This window comes from Artibeus jamaicensis, unplaced genomic scaffold, assembly GCF_021234435.1.
Source record: "Artibeus jamaicensis isolate MK-2021 breed Jamaican fruit bat unplaced genomic scaffold, CSHL_Jam_final contig_391, whole genome shotgun sequence".
NCBI lineage: Eukaryota > Metazoa > Chordata > Mammalia > Chiroptera > Phyllostomidae > Artibeus > Artibeus jamaicensis.
The window spans coordinates 11,590,749-11,609,484 of record NW_026521814.1 but is presented as its reverse complement, the minus strand read 5'-3'; the positions used below and the strand labels follow the sequence as shown (position 1 = coordinate 11,609,484).

The 18,736-nt window shown below is 44.5% G+C and overlaps 1 protein-coding gene across 1 annotated transcript in view; it reads left to right on the top strand.

The window, feature by feature from the left end:
• The window catches only part of LOC119053652 (uncharacterized), a 41,587-nt gene extending 24,858 nt beyond the window's left edge, over positions 1-16,729 (top strand). The window contains exon 5 of the mRNA XM_037151295.2: positions 16,353-16,729. Coding sequence (XP_037007190.2) covers positions 16,353-16,448 — 96 coding nt within the window. The 3' untranslated portion in view covers positions 16,449-16,729. The remainder of the gene's footprint in view (positions 1-16,352) is intronic.
• Positions 16,730-18,736: the final 2,007 nt, after the last annotated feature.

Sequence of the window (18,736 nt, the reverse complement as noted above, 5' to 3'; positions counted from 1 at the left end):
AGGTCGGTGTGCCTCACTGATCTGTCAGTGAGACCTTTTGAAGCCCTGCGTCTCAGACAGGCAGCACCTAACCCAAAGACTTAGAAGAGGCACTGGATACAAATGCGTGTTTCCAGACACAAGATGCTCCCACCGTGCTGAGGCACAGGCTAGGTGTGTTGAGGGGGTGAGAGAGGGAGAGAAGTGGATGTTGTGGAAGCTGGAAAGCAGGGACGCGCTTCACCTTCTGTTAATGACATGTGTAACCTTGGGCCATGAGCACTGGCTGGGCAGGCAGGGTCCCTGGGCTGTGGTGCTGGTGCTGTCGCTGCCCTTGAACCTCGGAGTGTTGCTTCACCTTGTCACAGTTCACTCCTTGACACGATGGGGCTGGGGGGGGGGGTGGTTGAGGTTATAGTGAAAGACAGGTTTGCTCTGTGGATGTGGAAGGTCATGAGTGGAGCCTCAAAGTCGGATAGGTCAAAGGGAAAATGTTCATATGCTGAGCCTTCCTGTGGCAGAAAACATCCATTTTCTTCCTGTGCTTTAACAGTTTATATTGTGGGTTCTACACCAAGCCTAGGAATTGAGTGTTTGGCAAAGGATGGAGAAAATAAACAGGTGCATTCAACAGCACCCTGACACTGTGGCCAATGGTCTGAAGTACTTTTGCTTGAAGCAGGAAGTGTTCCTTGTCAGGTCAAGTCACAGCGAAGCCATGCTTTTTGCTTTTGGTAAAAAATATTTGTCATTTAAGTTCTTTGCTATTTCTCCCTGAAAGGGCTCACGACACATTGGCAGACGTGCCCAGGGAGCATGGTACGTTATGTAAATGTCTGGCATTGTTTAATTTCTTATCTTTACTTTTAGTACTTGTTTTTTAAAAAATCATTTGTTGGTTATATGTTTTCTGTGCAAGTAGAATTGCTTAACAGAAGAAAAGGAAATAGAGCAACTGTTACTAAATGACCCCAAAGCAGAAGTTGGGCTCCTTTCACATGAATATTCAACAGTGCCTCAGCCACACCCTCTGGTCTTGACAGTCAGAACCGGAAAAGGCCTGTGCTGTGTGGAGCAACGTGGGAAGTGAAGGGATGTGAGCTGCCGGAGGAGGGCGGGCAGGAGGTAGACACCTGGAGGTGGCGGCACGGGGATGAATCTGTGGAGAGAGCCACTCAGGAGCCACGAACTCCACTCACAAGCCCAGCTATAACCATGTAACGCAGACGCAGGTCATGGGCTTGCTGATTTCCCGGACGAGCATCCTGCTTCGCAACTGTGAGAGCTCCCCACAGGAGCGGTCTCTAAACCCGTTCTCTTCCAGACCAAGCCCCTGAGCAGTAAGATCATTTTCTACATTTGGGAGCCATTTGGAATCTGAAAGTCTTGAGAATAAGCATATTACAATAGCTTACAATCTGGAACAGAAGTTACAGTTTTAGCAACATGCACTTTAACATGAATTGGTATCCTTTGTTGGACAGATACCAGACTTATCTAACACGTAACTCCCAACCTCTTTTCCCCCCATAAATGCCAGGAGTGTAGTACAGCACCAAGTGGGAAATAAAGGCAGCTTGGTGAGCGGTAAGACAGCTGATTGTTTCTCTGATAAAGGGGATTTTCATAGCTTTTCATATATCACTGAATGAATGGTAAGACTCGCTCTTGGCTATTAATTATCTCCTGCAAATGTTAGTTTCTGTTTTTAATGTTGATAAGATAGTGGTTGTTATTGTAGCCTTCAGAGACAGACTGAACCCTCGGAGAGCGGCGCAGATAGGTAGGACCAGAATTTCAACACGGGAGCTTTCCTACCCAACAGGGGTATGGAGATGGTATTTTAACACATTACGCCTCAGAAAATTACATTTTCTGTTGGCTTTTGTTGTTAAAATGGAAGTGTGTAAGACATGTGATTGATGAGTTTCAGAACAAGAGGGCCAGTCCCCAATTTGAGGTGTACTGTATAGGCTGATGCTGCTATTTTTACCGTAACTTTGATGTTTGAAGAAAGGCGTTCCGTGTAAGGATTGTAATTAAGAACAACAGAGTTCTCTCCTTTAGTTCTCTGGTCAATGCCACAGTCTCGGTGAGGCCCGCTCTGCCCATTTTAACGACCACTGTGACCCCGCCCCCATCCTCACCCTCTTGCTTTTCTCCGTGCACTTCTCACTCGCCAACCCACCGATGTACTCGTTTATTATATTTGTTGGTTACTCTCTGTCTTCTTCTCCTAGAAGGAAACCTTCACAAAGGCAGGCTCGCCTGTGCTGTTCACTGATGCAGTTTTAGTGCCATGAACAGGCCTCTGTATAGTAGACACAGCAAATATTTTGTTGAATGGCTGAATGGGCATCTGTGTGTCTGCACTTCCAAATCCCCTTCTGTTCGTAGAATGCGACCAACATCTAAGAGCCCTAAGTTGCATTTCTTAAAGGCAAAACCTCTGTGGGTGTCTGCGATCAAAGCGTAGTCAGAGAGCTGAGGTTGGGCACAAATGTTTGAAGCTCCAGCAGCTCTTTGAGCGTTTACTGGAATCAGCTAAGTGCCAACTCTGTGTAGAACTTAGAGGAAGCTCCTCAGTTCCTGGGAAGTCAAGGCCGCACGCATGTGTGAGGCACTCATTTTATGTGTACCCTGTGCTGAGCCCACTGCGAGGTTCCCTCAAAAGGAGCAGAGCCGGCCTTGTTCTCCACACGTCAGCCCTCTGGCTGGGGAAGTTTCTGTAGTAATGGACACCTATGGTTCATGACTCTGATTAGCAAGAAGATCCTCCTGAATTTCACCAACTTAAAAAAAAAGCGAGAGCGAATCTAAACCCTGCCCAGGTAGCTCATTTGGTTAGAGCACCATCCCAATACACCACGGCTGCAGGTTTGACCCCCAGTCAGGGCACATACAAGAGTCAACCAATGAATGCATAATAAGGGGAAGAACAAATCAATGTTTCTCTCTATATATCTCAAATTAATTTTTAAAAAATATCTCAAGTCAGTGAAAATCACTAACAGTACTTACAACCACTTGCTCAGACCAGTAGCCCATTCCTTTGACCTGGGGATCAAAGATTTTACAATGTAATTATTTGTGCAGTGAGGCTGTGTGGGATGGTTTCAAAATATCTCCATATCTGAGTGTGGAGTGGATGAAGGGGTGGTGGGTTACCCTACTGTCTTCTCGTTGCTGTAAACAATTCACTCACGATAGGACGCCTACCTCTGTCTAACCGAGACAGGTCTGTGCCTGCATCTGACCCTGGCTCACCAATCAGAGCCCCCCCAGCCCGCCGCCCAGCCCGCCCACCCCAGCTAGTTCCCCGGGGTGCTTGCATGCCGGAAGCAGTCGTTTGCTGCTCTGCCTGTCTCTGGTCCCTCCACCTCCAGCCCCTTCTGCTCACTGGTTCAGATTTATCCTTGTAAATCATAGCTTTCACCTTGTCAGGCCCCTCTTTAGGAATTTGTTTTACCACGACGCATAGAGCTAAATCCAAATTCCTCACCCTGGGATGTTGCGCCCCGCCCAGTCGCTTCCGCCTGAGTGAGATGAGTTCAGGCCCTGCCCTTTGCCACAGTGGACGCTGTGCTCCAACTGGATCTCCCCACTCTTTCCTCTTCCACTTTCTCAATTTCCCGTTCCCAGCCCCTGCTCTCCATCCTTTACCCATCTTCTTGCTTTTGTGTGTATGGTTTCTCATCCATCCATCTATCCATCCATTCAATCGTTAAATAGGAATTGAGCTTCTATCATATACAGTTGACCCTTGAACAGGACTCCCACCCTCCATGCAGTCAAAAATCTCTGTGTAACTTCTGAATAGCCTACTATTGACCAAAGCCTTACTAATAACATAAACAGTTGACGAACACTTATTTTGTATGTTATATGTATTATTGTATTTTTACAATAAGGCTAAAGAAGAGAAAATGTAATTAAGAAAATCATAAGGAAGAGAAAATACATTGGCAGTATTGTATGTATTTGTTGAAAAAATCCACATATAAGTTGACCTGTGCAGTTTCAGATGTGTATTGTTCAAGGGTCAACTGTAGTAGGCAGTGTTGTAAGCCCTGGGGATATAAACTCAGCAATTTGGAATGTGCCCTCTCACCTTTGCCCTCTCACCTTCCCCCTCCACCTGAGGCAGCCAAAACCATACGCTGTCCACAAGAGCAATCACACCTCATCTTCCAGAGGGTTTCCAAATGACCCCCCCAGACAGTGGAAGGCAGCTGAGTGCCATTATAAAAAGCAAAGGCTTGGGAATCAAATAAATCTGGGTTAAAAAAAATTTAAAGATTTTATTTATTTATTTACCTTTAGAAAGGAAGGAAAGGAGAGAGGGAGAGAAATATCAATGTATGGTTGCCTCTTGTGGGTCCCCTGCTGGGAACCGGCCTGCAACCCAGGCATGCGCCCTGACTGGGAATCAAACCATGATCCTCTGGTTTGCAGGCCCGCACTCAACCCACTGAGCTACAGCCAGGGCCCTGGGTTACAATTTTTGCTACCAATATTGATGGACTATTAAGCGAGTTACTCAGCCTTTCTAAGCCTCATATTGTCTCATCTATAAAATGGGGATCATAGTACTTCATGAGTTTATTGTGAGAATAGAGAGAGATAACAGTCAGTGGTGATATTGCTATTATTATCTTTTTCCACTCTGAAACTGTATAGCAGATAAACGATGCCTGGTCACTTGAGAAGCTGAAATGCTTCTAATGCTTTGTGTATTTCACAAAACTCCTTCCTCGCTCAGCATGACTGGACGATGTGCAGTGAGGGGCTGTCTCATTGTCTGTCTCTGATTGGAACCCCAGTTTCTCCGGGATGTTGCTGTCTGGCTGTTCTTCCTCCACCAACTCCCCATCAAGGTGAACCCTTCCTGTGGACTGAAAGCCACCAAGGTGGAAGGGGGGATACTGCTTCCAACCTGGGGCTGATGAATGAGGGAAACTTCTACAAACTGGAGATGCCTGGATTTCCAACTAGTGTTAAGTGGCCATAGCAAAGTATAACCCATGGCTTCAATTTGGTCTGTCAAAGATGAAATTAAAAGTAAATTTGAAGTTTCACAACATAGTTTTCTCTATTACCCGTGCTGCTGTGCATTAAAACCGTCTGTGTGAGGCTCATTGGGGTGGGTAGAGATTCAATCACTGCTAATGGCTCAAGGAAATGGGGTGGTGAGAATTAGGGTCATCCATCCCAATTGGGGCAAGAGAGGGAACCAAGAAATGTGCTTTTCAATCTTGACATCTTGCCAGCTGGAGCTAGAGGGAAATGTTTTTTGAACTCATCGAGCAGCCTATTCACAAATCATAGAGATAGTGGCATTCAGCGAGGAGAAATGTAATTTTTACGTGGTCTAGTTAAAGACTTGCACCACCCAGTCAGAGATGTGCAGAACGTCCCTTTGGGGCCCTTGACTCTATGCCATGTCACTAGCTAGAAGTGACTTTAGCAGATGCCGTGAAGTCTGGTTTTATGCAGCACAGCTATTTGTACATCCCCAGTAACAGTTTGCAATATACAAAAAATGGAATATAGCAGATGGGCCCATCCAACACTGCGTATATAGCCATCAATAGATAACTGAGATATTATTTGCTAGGTATAATATTTAGGTGTGGCATCTGGTTTTGAATATCTATGGGTGTTACATAGCCTTAAAAAGAATGAACAATCTAAACAGGTTAAAAATCAACTCTATAGTCTTCAAAAAATCTGACACATAGTCTCTTTTGGTTCTTGTGACAACCCTAGCACCAGGGCAGGGGAGATGATTATCAAGATTTTGTAGGTGAAGGAAGAGAGGTTAAATGATTTGCCCAAGGCCACGAAGCCTCTGAGCAGAACTGGGTAAGAATCTGTGCAGCCATTATCATTCTTATTGTTATTACAATGATAAAAATCTCTACTTTTTCTGCTCTTCTGTCCTGTACACAGGATATACAATTTCTAGAATGCATGTGCCCCCGAGCAGCTCCTGTCCACCCTGGGCCAGGGAACAGGGTGTCCCTGGCTTTCAGAGGGCAGAAGGGGGCTGGAAGCCTGGCCTGGCTTTCCTGGCCCACTTTCTAGTTTTGCCTGGAACTGATTAAAGTGGGATGGTTAGAACTGGAGCCGTTTTTACATTTCGTGTTTTTCTGGTTTCTAAAAATGAAACAGGGCAAGAACCCCCTTCCAGCAGGAGTGTTAGTGTCAGGCAGGGCGCTCCCTGCCAGCCTCCTCCGGTGGGGGAATCTGCCTGCGGGCATTCCTGCTCCCCTGCCTGGGTACGGGACCACGCGGACACGTTTTAAAGATAAACCACAGTGTCCAGGTCTGACTACTGGATCAGAATGCAAGTATCATAGGTGACCAGGTTTCATTGTATTTGACAAACTGTTCTTGAAGTTGGAAGGTGCACATATTTACTGATATCATGCTGACTCTCCAAGAAGGGACCGTCCCCGGCCCCTGAAGGTCAGTGTTGGGCTGGATGGCCTGAGTTTGGCTGACATGGACTGGTGTGGTGGTGGAGGGCTCAGCGCAAGCCGGGGCCCTGGTGGTTCACCACCTGAGAGACAGATCATTTACTCTCATTTGGCCTTTGCTTGAATATCTTTTGAAAAAAAAACACACCCAAAATTCCAAGTAATGGAACTTCCTAAGTTGGAAGCACCAACACTGTGTTCACACAACGTTGTGGGAGGGTCTTTGTTGAACAAGGAAATATAAACCTCTTGCTCCTTCATAGCTGGAACTCACTTGTGCGGCACATTTGCATGAGCCCTGCTGCCCCTGCTTTTCACGGTTGTTGGTGAGGGCAAGGACCTGGGTTTTGGATGCTCACGAATCAGAACTGTGCCAGGGGAAACCCAGTTTAGCAGCTCTGCCCAGGGAATGCAAAATAGTCACATGTTCTCAGCGAGTCCCTTCACACACCGCCTGGAGACCGGGGACTCTGAAGGCTGCGGGGGAAGGCAGGACTTTGCAAGTCTCTTTAATAGGCTGTAAGGACATGCTTTCCCACAAACTCTGAGACATCTGGGGAGAGAGAGATTGCAAGAAAGGTGGGTGGAGGCAGGGAGACCTTCGCTTCATGAAATAAGCCAAGAGCACAACAGCAGCCATGAACGTGCCAGGGGAAGACAGGCGGGGAGCCAAGAATCCCTAAGCGAGAGCTAAGCTGCAGGGCAGGCCCCTCTTCCAGCATAGTCACTAGCCAAGAAGAATTACATGGTGACCACCAGTTGCCTAAGCAACCAGGGGGTGTTTGAAACTGCTGTGCGTTGGTTAGAACTCAGGGTTCCAAGGAGAGGTCTCCTCCTTCTTTCCAGACTGTGGGGTGAACAGCTGAAGGGTTTGAAGGGACTTTTGGTGGATTGGGGGTGCAGGAGCCACTTTGCCCCTCGCCAGCTGAGTCCCTGCTCTTCGTGGGACTAGGAATGGGCTGTGTCATGGCAGTTGCTGTGAGTCTCTTCACCACGATGTGCATGTACAGTCCTACTTGTTACTGTATCCTAACCGTTTCAAGCACAGATGTCACTGAATTTTTAAATTGCCCTTTGCTGGCTGAGAATTGTCTTCATCTCCCCAGGGTCTCTGCATCCCAGTTCTTGAGTCTCTGGTGTCCTCTATGACTTAGTTTTTCCCCTCCCCCATCCCAGCAAGAAAGAAACTGAGCATCATGATGCTTAAAGTGTCTCACCCAAGTTCCAGGAGGGTCAGGCCCTCGGGAGCGGAGGTGGCCTTGTGTGCACAGGCTGCGTGCTGTCACCGGGATGGGGTTGGGGGGTGACCAGCAAGGCCAGCCTCCTCCGTGCCTCAGTGCCACCTCTCTTTTCAACTGTCTTCCCTCCCCAAACTGAAGTGCGTTCCCTAGGCTGCTGTACTCAGTTTCCTGGCTCCCAGAAATCTTCAGTGTGAGAACAGGGGGAGGAATCTCCTGGGGTGTATTTGGAAGGAAGGGAGTAAGCTCAGGGTTGGATAACATCCATGAGTGGAATCTAAGTAAGTGGTTCTTAACCCTGCTGCACAATAGAATCATCTGGGAGCTGTTAAAAAAAGAGAAAAAAAATGACGCCCAGGCCCTGAGATTCGGTTCAACGGGCCTGAACAAAAGGTTTTTTGTTTTCTTTTTTTGACAAAAGGTATAGTGTCTGGGAACCATTCCCAGGTGATTCGGAGATGCAACCAGGGTAGAGAACATCTGAGGTAGAGGTGAGCAGGGGGGGCCCCCGCCCTTACTCATCTGCAGGAAGACCTTCAGTTTGGGTCTGTGCTGGGTGGTGGGGGCCTCTTTTTTCCTCTCTTTATCCACCAGATATACCCTCTAACTTGTACTGAACTTGAGAAAGGTGGCCTGGGGTAAACGGAACCCAGTTCTGTGGCACTGTTATAGTCAGCAGAGGAGAAATACAACTTTGGAGTACTGGGAGACAGGGAGCAGTTGGTTGATTTTTTTTTCTTTACATCTAAAATAAAACCCAGAGGAGGGGTGGGGCCAAGACAAAAGGAGGGAAGAAACAGAAGTGAAACAGCAGATTGAGTTATGAACGAAAATGAGAGACTCCGGGAGGATCAAACCCTCTCGCACACCTGTTCTTTGAGAATCTCAGAAGGAGGGGCTTTTGACTCAAACAAATTCAGATTACGAGTGGCCGTTCTTGGAAGTCTGTCCCAAACCTGTGAATAGCTGTAGGTCTAGCAGCTGCGTCGGGACAGTTATTTCAGTGTCCCAGAGGAAAGATATTTTTGGGTTTAGTCCTTGCCAGAAATAAGAAGTGAAGGGAAAAGCAGAAACATCATAGAATTTCCAAAAATATTTTGATAGCAATGCAACACTTTGTAGAGGCTTAGAGAAAAATCAGAGTACACCCTTATTTTACAGATGCCTGGTGGACTGGCTTTGTATTTGGTTAGTACACTAATCGTGTTATCCGGTGTCATCATTTGTGGAGTGTCTGTGTGTGCACGTGTGTGCATGTGTATGCTTAGTAAATTTTTACTCAGTGTTATGATTTGAATCTATGGAATAGATAAGTATCCTTTAAGTTTGAAAATAACACAGAACTTTTCTTACTTGGGAAAATATGGAAGATGATATCAGGTCTAAGTCTGATCAGAAAACGAAGCAGGGAAGGCTTTGGTTATTGCCTTAAAGTTGGACTATACATCTCAAGAAAATGCCCCTGTTTGTCTGTGGTCGTCAGGATAGTACTGGCCCATTCTCATAATGCAGGGACCGTTTGTGGGCCTGCTGGAAACGAATGCATTCCTAGTGAACTGATAAAGCTTGTTTTCCTCCTCCAGTTCTTTCTCTGCCGACCCCTGCTCCCACCGTATGGCTGAGGGAAAGTCTCTTCTTCCTGCTGTGTCCCGGTCGAAGTGGTTAAAGGACTTGGCTCCTCCCCAGGGGCCCAGCAATAAGACTATTTTGTGGGCTCTTATTTTTAATTACTTTGAGCTATTAGTTGTTGTTCTATAACATTTTTTTTTGTTATAAAGGAGCTCATTGTCTCTGTAAGCAGCACCCAAGAGCTGTGCTGAACAGGGTGTAATTTTAAAAATAAAATAAAATGATTATGTCCTGCAGGTCAGTAGTTGTAGACTTGAGAACTATTACATTGTAAGAGTATCCTTCCATCCTGCATGTATTTGTAATGTCTGCCCATCAGTGAACTTGTCTGGGAGGCCGAGTCTGCAGAATCAGTTTGGGACCAGAGGTGTGAAAGTGGCAACGCTTTCCCTATTTCAGCAAAGCAGGTCTTCTTTCAACTTGGGACCAAGTGACAGGCATTTCCGTGGTGGGAAATGAACGTAGAGGATCTGGAAGGACGGATTTTCCCAGATTTTCCTTTGAAGGATGGGCAGCTGATGCCGGTTCTCTCTGTACGCCAGCGCTCAGCCATCGAGGGGACAGTGTCCATCTGCTGCATGGAGTGTAGATTAACGAGCTCACCCCAGGGGCTCTTTCTTTATAAACTTTTCCTTGATAAGGGAAAAAAGTGTATTTAAAAAAAAAAGAAAAAGTATTTTTAATCACATGATTATACCTGTAGGAATTTTTGTCTTTGAATTTTAAAAGATTTATGCTTAACATGTACACCCCAACACAGTTTCAAGTTCATATTGTTACTAAATGTAAGATTGAGTTTAAGAAAGTCTTCGACTTGAATGTTAATTGACAACAATGATTCAGATTTTGTAGTTCTTTATAGTTTATAAAAAGTGCTCACGAGCTTGCTTATTTGACTTTCTCAATGGAGGGAGGAAGACGAGGCAGATTCTCTCTCCATTTTTATGGGTGGCGAGGCCCAGGCTCACGAAGTTAGAGATTTCACTCCAGTTCATGAAACTGGTACAAGAAGAAGCTAAGTCTTCTGACCCCAAACCCATGCTCTTACTTAACTGCTAACTGATGAGGTGGTAAGGGTTGTTGAAAACTAATGAACTATGGATCTGTGCCCTGGGCCGTATGGTTTCTTAGTAAAGTTTAAAGTTCTGTGGGCAATTCTTTAACACGGTGAGCGAGCCCAAGCTTCCTGTACTTTCACTCTCTCTGTCCCGGGTTCGTCAGCCTGGCTGGCTCAGGCAGCTGTGTTCCTAATCCCACGACTGAATAAGACCTAGAAAAATTCTCTTTCCTCTTCGAGTAGTTCAGCCCAGCTGTGACAACAGTGGACCCTTTCAAAATTGGCTCATCTTAGTAAACAGAAAATAATTATTAAAAAGCCATATAAGTGGATTAGTTGATAGAACGCAGATTTTTAAATTCTAACTTTAGTCTGGCCTACAGCCACGATAGCTTTCGGGACAACCAGTGCCAGTTCCGATGCCTCGCTTTAATCCTGTTTGGGCTGACAGAGAGGATGTGACCCCAGGGTGCTCAAATGCTGTAGCCTACGGTGGATGTCACATCTAACGAGATATTTAATCCTCCCCAGTACTGTTCTCAAGTGTGAGCTCTCTCTGCCCACGTGTCCTGCTGCACCTCTCTTCAGAGGCCATTTTTAGCTTTTTTATCCCATTAGGTCTCGCAGGGTGTGTCAGTTAGATGATAGAACAGCACTGGCCCAGGAGGAAGGGGTCAGGGGAGAGGCCCGGGCCTCCCTGGCTGACGCTGGCCAAGCGTAGTGCTGTTCTGGGTCTCTGTCTGCACATCTGGGAAGTAAACAGGTCAAACCAGATGATCTCATATTTTTTCCAATGGCTAGAACTTAAGACAATACAGGCTGAGGAGTTGAGGAAAATGCACTATTTAACCAGTGTGTGTTGCCTATGGGAGAAGTTCAGATTGGATTTAGGACTCGGAAATGCAGAGACCCTGCTTCTCCAAAGACTCAGAGAGCTGAAAACAAACTCATCTGGGGCCCAGAGATGCAAATAACTGAGCAGGAAGTTAGTGACCTCCGGGACTTCGGAAGGAGAGAAGATGCAGAACTACCACAGGACGGACAGACGATGCCTAGATGGGACTTTTTTTTTTTTTTTTTTTTGCTAGAATGTAAACTGTGCCAGGGCAGGAATTTTTGTTCTGTTTGGTGATGGATCCCACACATCGGCACTCAATAAATGCTGATGAATGAATACTTTACACTTCTGTTAAGCAATGTGACCTTGTCTAGATTATCTAACTGCATTCACCTTCACATTATTCCTGTGTCCAAGGGCTGGTCTCTGGGTAGTGGGGGCTCATTTAGAATCACCAGTCAAGCTACTAGCCATGTAGCCACTCATTAGCTTCACCTTTACTTCTACCACCAGCACTTTCCTGAGTTTGACCCTTGCCCGTGGAATATTGGGTCTGACATTTGTGACTGTGCACATCATCAGTTAGTAAACATCCCCAGGATACTGTGCAGTAACCATTCAGTCACTAAGCCGAAATGGTCAGCAAGAAAATGCAAGCCTCTAGACACTTTGACTGTGGAGAACTAAGGGTGTGTTAATGTACAGGTGAATATGTAAGTAAATATTAAACTGAGAAGAAAAGAAAAAGGGGAGAAAGCTGTCTCTCTCTGATAATCAGGTACATGCTCAAATCTGTTTTAAAATACTTCGCTTTGGCCAGTGTGGCTCAGTTGGTTGGAGCGTCATTCCATAACCACAGGGTTGTGGGTTTGATTCCTGGTCAGAAACATTGATGTTTCTCTCTCTCCCTTCCTCTTTTCCTTCCTCTCTCCCTAAAAGCAATGAAAAAAAAAATGCCCTTGGTGAGCATAAAAAGAAAATGCTCTGCTTTGCCTCTGTTCTAATTCTGAAGAACAGACTTATTTTGTAAAACAATTCCATTAGCCCTGGCTGGTATAGCTCAGCGGATTGTGTGTGGGCCTGCGAATCAAAGGGTTGTTGGTTCAATTCCCGGTGAGGCACATCCTGGGGTTGTGGGCCAGGTCCTCAGTGGGGGATGCTCAAGAGGCAACCACACATTGATGTTTCTCTCCCTTCCTTTCTCCTTCCCTTCCTCTCTTTCTAAAAATAAATAGATAAAATTTTTAAAAAATAACCCCAAACAATTTCATTAACATCATTTTACATGTAATAGTGCAGTCAGGGTTTTTTGAACACCAGAAAAACCTGAAACAAATAGGAAGCAAACTGCATATGGGACTACAGCTGGGAAAAACCTGGCAGCTTGTGCAAACCTGTGTGGAGCCAATGCCAAATCTCTCTGCGGCGGCCCGCCACACCCTCCAGAGGCTGCGCTCCTTCCTGTTGGCACTCTCCCTCTTCAGACAGGTTCAGGCTGCTCTCTCTTTGCTTTATCTGCTCTTCAGAATTCAGAATCTGTTGATTTTGCTCTTCTACTTAGCTCCTACTAATAGTTCCTTTTTTTCTTTCCTACCAACCTCTGTTCATCCGGGTCTGTGTCTTCTTACGAAAGATTTCCTCGTGGGTGTGCTGGCCAGGGCACTGAACACATTGGTTAGGGCTGTTTGTTCCTGCCAAGAGGCATGCAGGTTTGCATGGTTTCAATTGTATGTGACCCTTGCCCTCTAAGTGGTTTACAGCCAAGTACACAGATAAGGCAGGTGAATATTGGATGATGTATAAAGAAGTAAATCGATTGACTACAACAATACAAATTATAAGGAATTCATTTCAAATGCATAATTTGTAAGGGAATAAGGCTAGTTGCTTTTAGTAGTGAGATAAAAAGGTCTAGCAGATAGGATGGATTTATGACTTGTTCCTTCCCTCATCCAATGATAACTAAGTAAGTACGCTGTGCTGGACATGGTAAGAGAGAATAGGGGCAAGACACAATTCCTACTCTCAAAGCTTATAGTTTGTAGAAGAGATAGGTGGTGTTTGTGCACAGGTCCAAAGTACAAGGTATAAAGTTGTGTTATGAGAGGCACACAGACACAGACGGCTTCGGCAAGGGAGCAATAATTTTCGGCCAGGGAGGAGATGAAAGCATTTGAGGTGGGCTTGAAGCATTAGGTAGGATTTCATATTTTCACATAACTAGTGTTTTACCAGGTCACTGGTGCTGTGAGGTAAAGCATGTCACATTAATTGAAAAAACAGTAGTATTTTTCTGGCTTTGGCCCATATCTACCACAGTGGCATTCTCAGAATCTTACAAAATCTGCTTGCCCTGATACTTTTTTTGGCAGTTGCCAGTTCTTAATCTTTGAAGATCACATCCTCTTTTGAGAATCCAAGAAACATATAGAACCTATTTCCAGAAAAATAAACACACACACACAAACTAAGTTGCATGCAGTTTTCAGAAGGAGCCTATTTTCAGCCTCCCAGGGGTCCATGGTACCTAGTTGCACAATTCCTGATGCAGGCAGTCCCTGAAATGCAGAAGCCACTGGTGTGCAGAGCTGCAGAGTACGGCCACACTGCCACAGCCTGGGGGACTCTCACACACAGAAGCCAACCTGTGTTCTCTGGAGTCCACCGTGTCCTGGTGTGGGCTGATCTGTATGACTCCGGGGGCCAATTTTGGTGCCAAAGCAGTGCTCCTTGCTAGCATGCACTCACACCCACACATTCACACATGATCAAAATGGGGAATGCATTTGCAGAGCGTGTAAATATTTTTAAAGTTTCTCTGATGATTCTGATTACCTGTGATGTGTCCCCTTACCCACACTGCCTTAGGAGGTTATTTTCTGTGTGCCTCCTGAGTCCCTCATGCTGAGAGACTCCTGGCAAGCCCATCAGACTTGCCCAGACAAATCTGAATCCTGGCTCTGAGCCCAGCCCAGGCTCAAGCTGGGACATCCCTCCACTCCACTTCCAAGCTGAATTAATATTGAAACTGGATGGCAAAATAAGGTCACCAACAAGGAAACTCTACAAATCAGGCAGTTTACAAGTGTTTAAGAAAATATTTCTATACACAGCTTTATCGAGCAGTTGCTAGGCTGGAGCCCTTGAGAGTCAGGGATTTGACCTGGGGTTGCTGACTGGAAGTTGAATTGTTGGCATCTGCAGCTTCAGAATTGGACCAGCTGCTGGGAGTAGTGATTGAGGGTGATACCACATCCCTTTTCCTATTTTTTATACCATTTAACAGCAGTATGGTATTCCCTCAAGATCAAGGCTGGATTACCCATCCAGCAGAGTAAGGACTTGCTTCAGATACCAGCACACCCCCTCCCACTTCCTGTACCTACCTTACCAAGGCCATGTGGCCTCTTGTCTCCCTCAGGTCCCCCTCCTCAACAGAAAAGTGCAAATCAGGCAGAAGTACAGGTACCTTTTTATTTCTAAGGTGCAGAGGGCAATCTGCATCTTTGAAGACTTGAGGACAAACACCTAGTTCATAGACCCCTATACTTGCCAATAACTACTACATTTCTAACAGTTACTAACAAATATCCCCTCTATGTGGGGACTGGGTCATGCACTTCAGAAAGGAACCGTTTATGGTGAGGTTGTGGCAGGGAGTGTCCTGGGGAAAGTGCGAAGGAGCCTTCCAGAGGCTCCTGATTTGCCACACAAAGCCCCTGTGTTTACCGTCCATGAACCAGCCCTTCTGCTTGCCTTCCGTTTTCTTTATTTTTTTCTGGGCTTAAATTTAATGTAAAACTTTTGCTGTCTAAATGTTTTCATTTAAGAGAGAGAGAAGAAGGCTTTTTAAATCTTTGTGGTTCTAGTAATTTTCAGTCCCAGCACGGGCCCTGAAATTGTCAGGGCTCCAGAGGTCCCACGATAGAGGTCAGGAGAAGAGAAAATAGGCAATCCCGGAGTCTGACTCGTCACCAAGCCCTTTACTATGTGAACTGTGAAAGGGGCTTAGCTAAGGAAAAGGAGATAAAAAGACGAACTGTGAAAGGACAGCAAACTCACAGTTATCAACAACCACACCTAAAACAAAAGCAAACTAAGAGGACAGCTAGATCAGGAGTGGGAACATAGAAATGGAGATCGCATGGAGAGTTAGCAACAGGGGAGTGGGAGGACGAGAATGGGGAGAAGGTACAGAGATTAAGTAGCATAGACGGTAGGTAGAAAATAGACAGGGGGGAGGGCAAGAATAGTATGGGAAATATAGAATCTAAAGAACTTGAGACACGTGGTCATACACTAAAGGGGGGGAATGGTGGGGGAGGGCTGTGCAGGTGGAGGGGAATGAAGGGGGGAATAGAACAACTGTAATGGCAAAATCAATAAAATTTTTAAAAAATTAAAAAAAGAAACAGTTTTGTTAGATTGTATTATAACAGCTGACATATCAGCTTGCACTTTTAAAAACTTACCAAAATTCATTAATTTTTGCATAGCCATTTTAATTTTGAAGATGGAAGAAAATAAGCAACATTTTGGCATATTATGCTTTATTATTTCAAGAAAGGAAAAAATATGACACTGAAATAGAGAACAGGCTGACATTGACCAGAGGGGAGAGGGGAGGGAATTTCAGGGGAAAAGGGAAGGGTTTATAGGAACAAGTATAAAGGACACATGGACAAAAACTAAGGGGGGTGGAAATGTGAGGGAGGTAGGGAGGGCTGGTGGGGGCTGGGATGGGAGTAAAAGAAAACTGTACATGAACAACAATTAAAATAAAGGTAAAAATGCAACTGAAAAAAAAAAAAGAACCCAGCTCTCTTCTCTGCTCAGAGGGAGCCAGGAGCCCCAGGGCAGCACCTGCGGGCAGCGGGGCTCACAAACGGTGGGCTGGGGCTTCCTCCTCTGCACCGTACAAACTGTTAAAACAGATGAATCTGAGGTTTGGGACCTGAATTCTGTTAAAAGACAGGCTTTTCTTCCTTTTCTTTTCTTTTTTCTGAGTTATTACTATCTTTGGAATTTATTTCCTTGGAGGTTGGGCGGCAGCCTGAATTTGGCAGCTTTCAGGGCAGTGTGCTATTCTATATGCTTTCATTTCTTTTTTTTTTTTTTTTCTCCTAAAGCTTGGGATTGCGAGGACTCAGGGTATCGCCTCACGAGGAAGGGAAGTTAAACCTGTGCTGAAACCTCTGGGTGACGGGATTGCGCGATTCAACTAGGAGCTGCCCCGCATAGGACCAATCAGGCTTCAGGACTGAGTTCAATATTCAAGGCAAATCAGACCCAAACAGAAGACCGCTACCAAAGGCAGAGAGAGAACAAAGGGGAAGGACTCACACCGCTGATTATCAAAGTATCATTAAAAGGCAAGTGAAAAACTGGAAAAAATATTTGACTCATCTACAAGAGAAAGCGTTTAATGTCGTTAACGCGCGCTTTCAAATACATAAGAAAATGATGAATGCTTCGATAGAAAATGAGATAAAAGGTCTAAACAAGTAATGCAGTGTAAGAAATACAAGTGGCACTAATCATACAACAATGCTCACCTTCATTGTAATAAAAATGTAACTTAAAACAAAAAATGCTATGTTTTTATCGAGTTGGCAAATTAAAAAAAAATAAACATGTGGGTGAATATGTGGAGAAATGGGTATTTCTACAAGTTGCTAGTGAGCGTATCCATGGATAGAACCTTTGGGGGGGCAGTTTGGCCATGCGCATGAGAAGCCTTAAAGTTGTGTACACCCCTTGATGCAGGAAGTCCACTTAAAGAAATTTAACGTGTGGCCATTATCATGGATTTGTGTAAATATTTAGCTACAGGATGTTAAATAACACATCTATACTCTGAAATATTAGGCAGAGTTTTAAAATGTCATAGGTGTTTAATTATTTCAAAGGGTATTCATGATATATCAAAATTTTAAAGTTAGTTAAAATTAACATGTAACAGTATAATCCAATTTTCATGTGAGAAAATGTGCAAGAAAAAAAAGTAAAAAAATATAAAAAAGAAAGGTTAAGAATCATAACCAGTGGGTTTTCTAGGGTGAAGGAATACAGGTAATTTAATGTTCTTTTTAAAAAATTATCTCTATTTTCTAAATATTCTACAAAGAATAGATTTTCTTTTCAAAACTAGAAAAATAACCCTTCAAATAGTTTTATTCATTTAGCCAAACGGTGGTGTGTTCTCACCCTGTGAGGGTACCAGTGGAGAACACTTATGGCTTCAAAGGGAACCTGGGCAGTGAGCTCTGTCATTTTTAACATTTAAATAAGGAGTTTTTGAATTGGAGCAATTTGATTTTGCCCTTTGTGGGCCCTAATGTAAAACTGTATCTAGAGTCAAAAATTGACTGTGACTCTTGGACAAGTGATTTAATCTCCTTTAAAAGTTAAAATGATATTATGAGGAATTTAAAGTGCACACTGGCTATGTAAACATAAACATAAGAACTGACATTTGCAAAGTTTAAAAATAACTGAGGACCCCAAAGCCCACACCACCAGTCCAAACATGAGAAACACAAATTGAGGGACATTCTACAAAATACCGTATAATTACACTTTAAAAAATTATTTTTATTTTTATTTTTATTTTATTTATTTATCTTTAGATGAGAAGGGAAGGAGAGAGGGAGAGAAACATCAATGTATGGCTGCCTTTCGTGGGTCCCCTGCTGGGAACTGGCCTGCAGGGAACCAGCCTGCAAACCCCATCATGTGCCCTGACTGGGAATAGAACAGCGATTGTCTGGTTCTCAGGCCCGTGCTCAATCCACTGAGCTACACCAGCCAGGGCTGAAAAAAATTTTTTTTAACCCTCACCCAAGGACATTTTTTTTTCATTGCTTTTAGAGAGAGAGGGAGAGAAATATTCACTGGCTGTCTCCCATATGCACCCCAGCTGGGGACTGTGCCCTGGGGACTGTAGCCACAATTTAGGCATGTGCCCTGAGGGGAGTCAAACTCGCAACCTTCCCATTAGAGAACAACGCTTGCTCCAACTGAGCCACACCAGCCAGAGCTATAATTACTCTGTATTACAAAAATTCAAGAGTTAAGGCCATGAGAGGCAAGGAAAGACTGTTCTCACAAGCTACAAGATGCTGAAACCTGGCAACTAAACACAATGTGGTGTCCTGAATTAAATCCTGGAACAGAAGGAAAATAAGAATGTGGCGAAATCCACATGAAGTCTGCAGTTTAGTTGGTAGTAACGCACCAATGTTGGTTGGTTTCTTAGTTTTGATTAATGTACAATGGTAATGTAAGATATTAACATTGTACTGTGATTAACCATCCTTGTTTGCCTGGGAGAAGGGTTTCTTAGGATGTGGAACTTTGGTGCTAAAACCGTGACAGTTCCTGGAAAACTGGGATGACTGGTTAGCCCACCTTAGGGAGAACTAGGCTAGAGGTATAGGAACTCTATTATCTTTGTAATCTTTTCTTTCTAAGTCTATATTCTAAAAAAAAAGTTTATTAAAAATAACAAAAT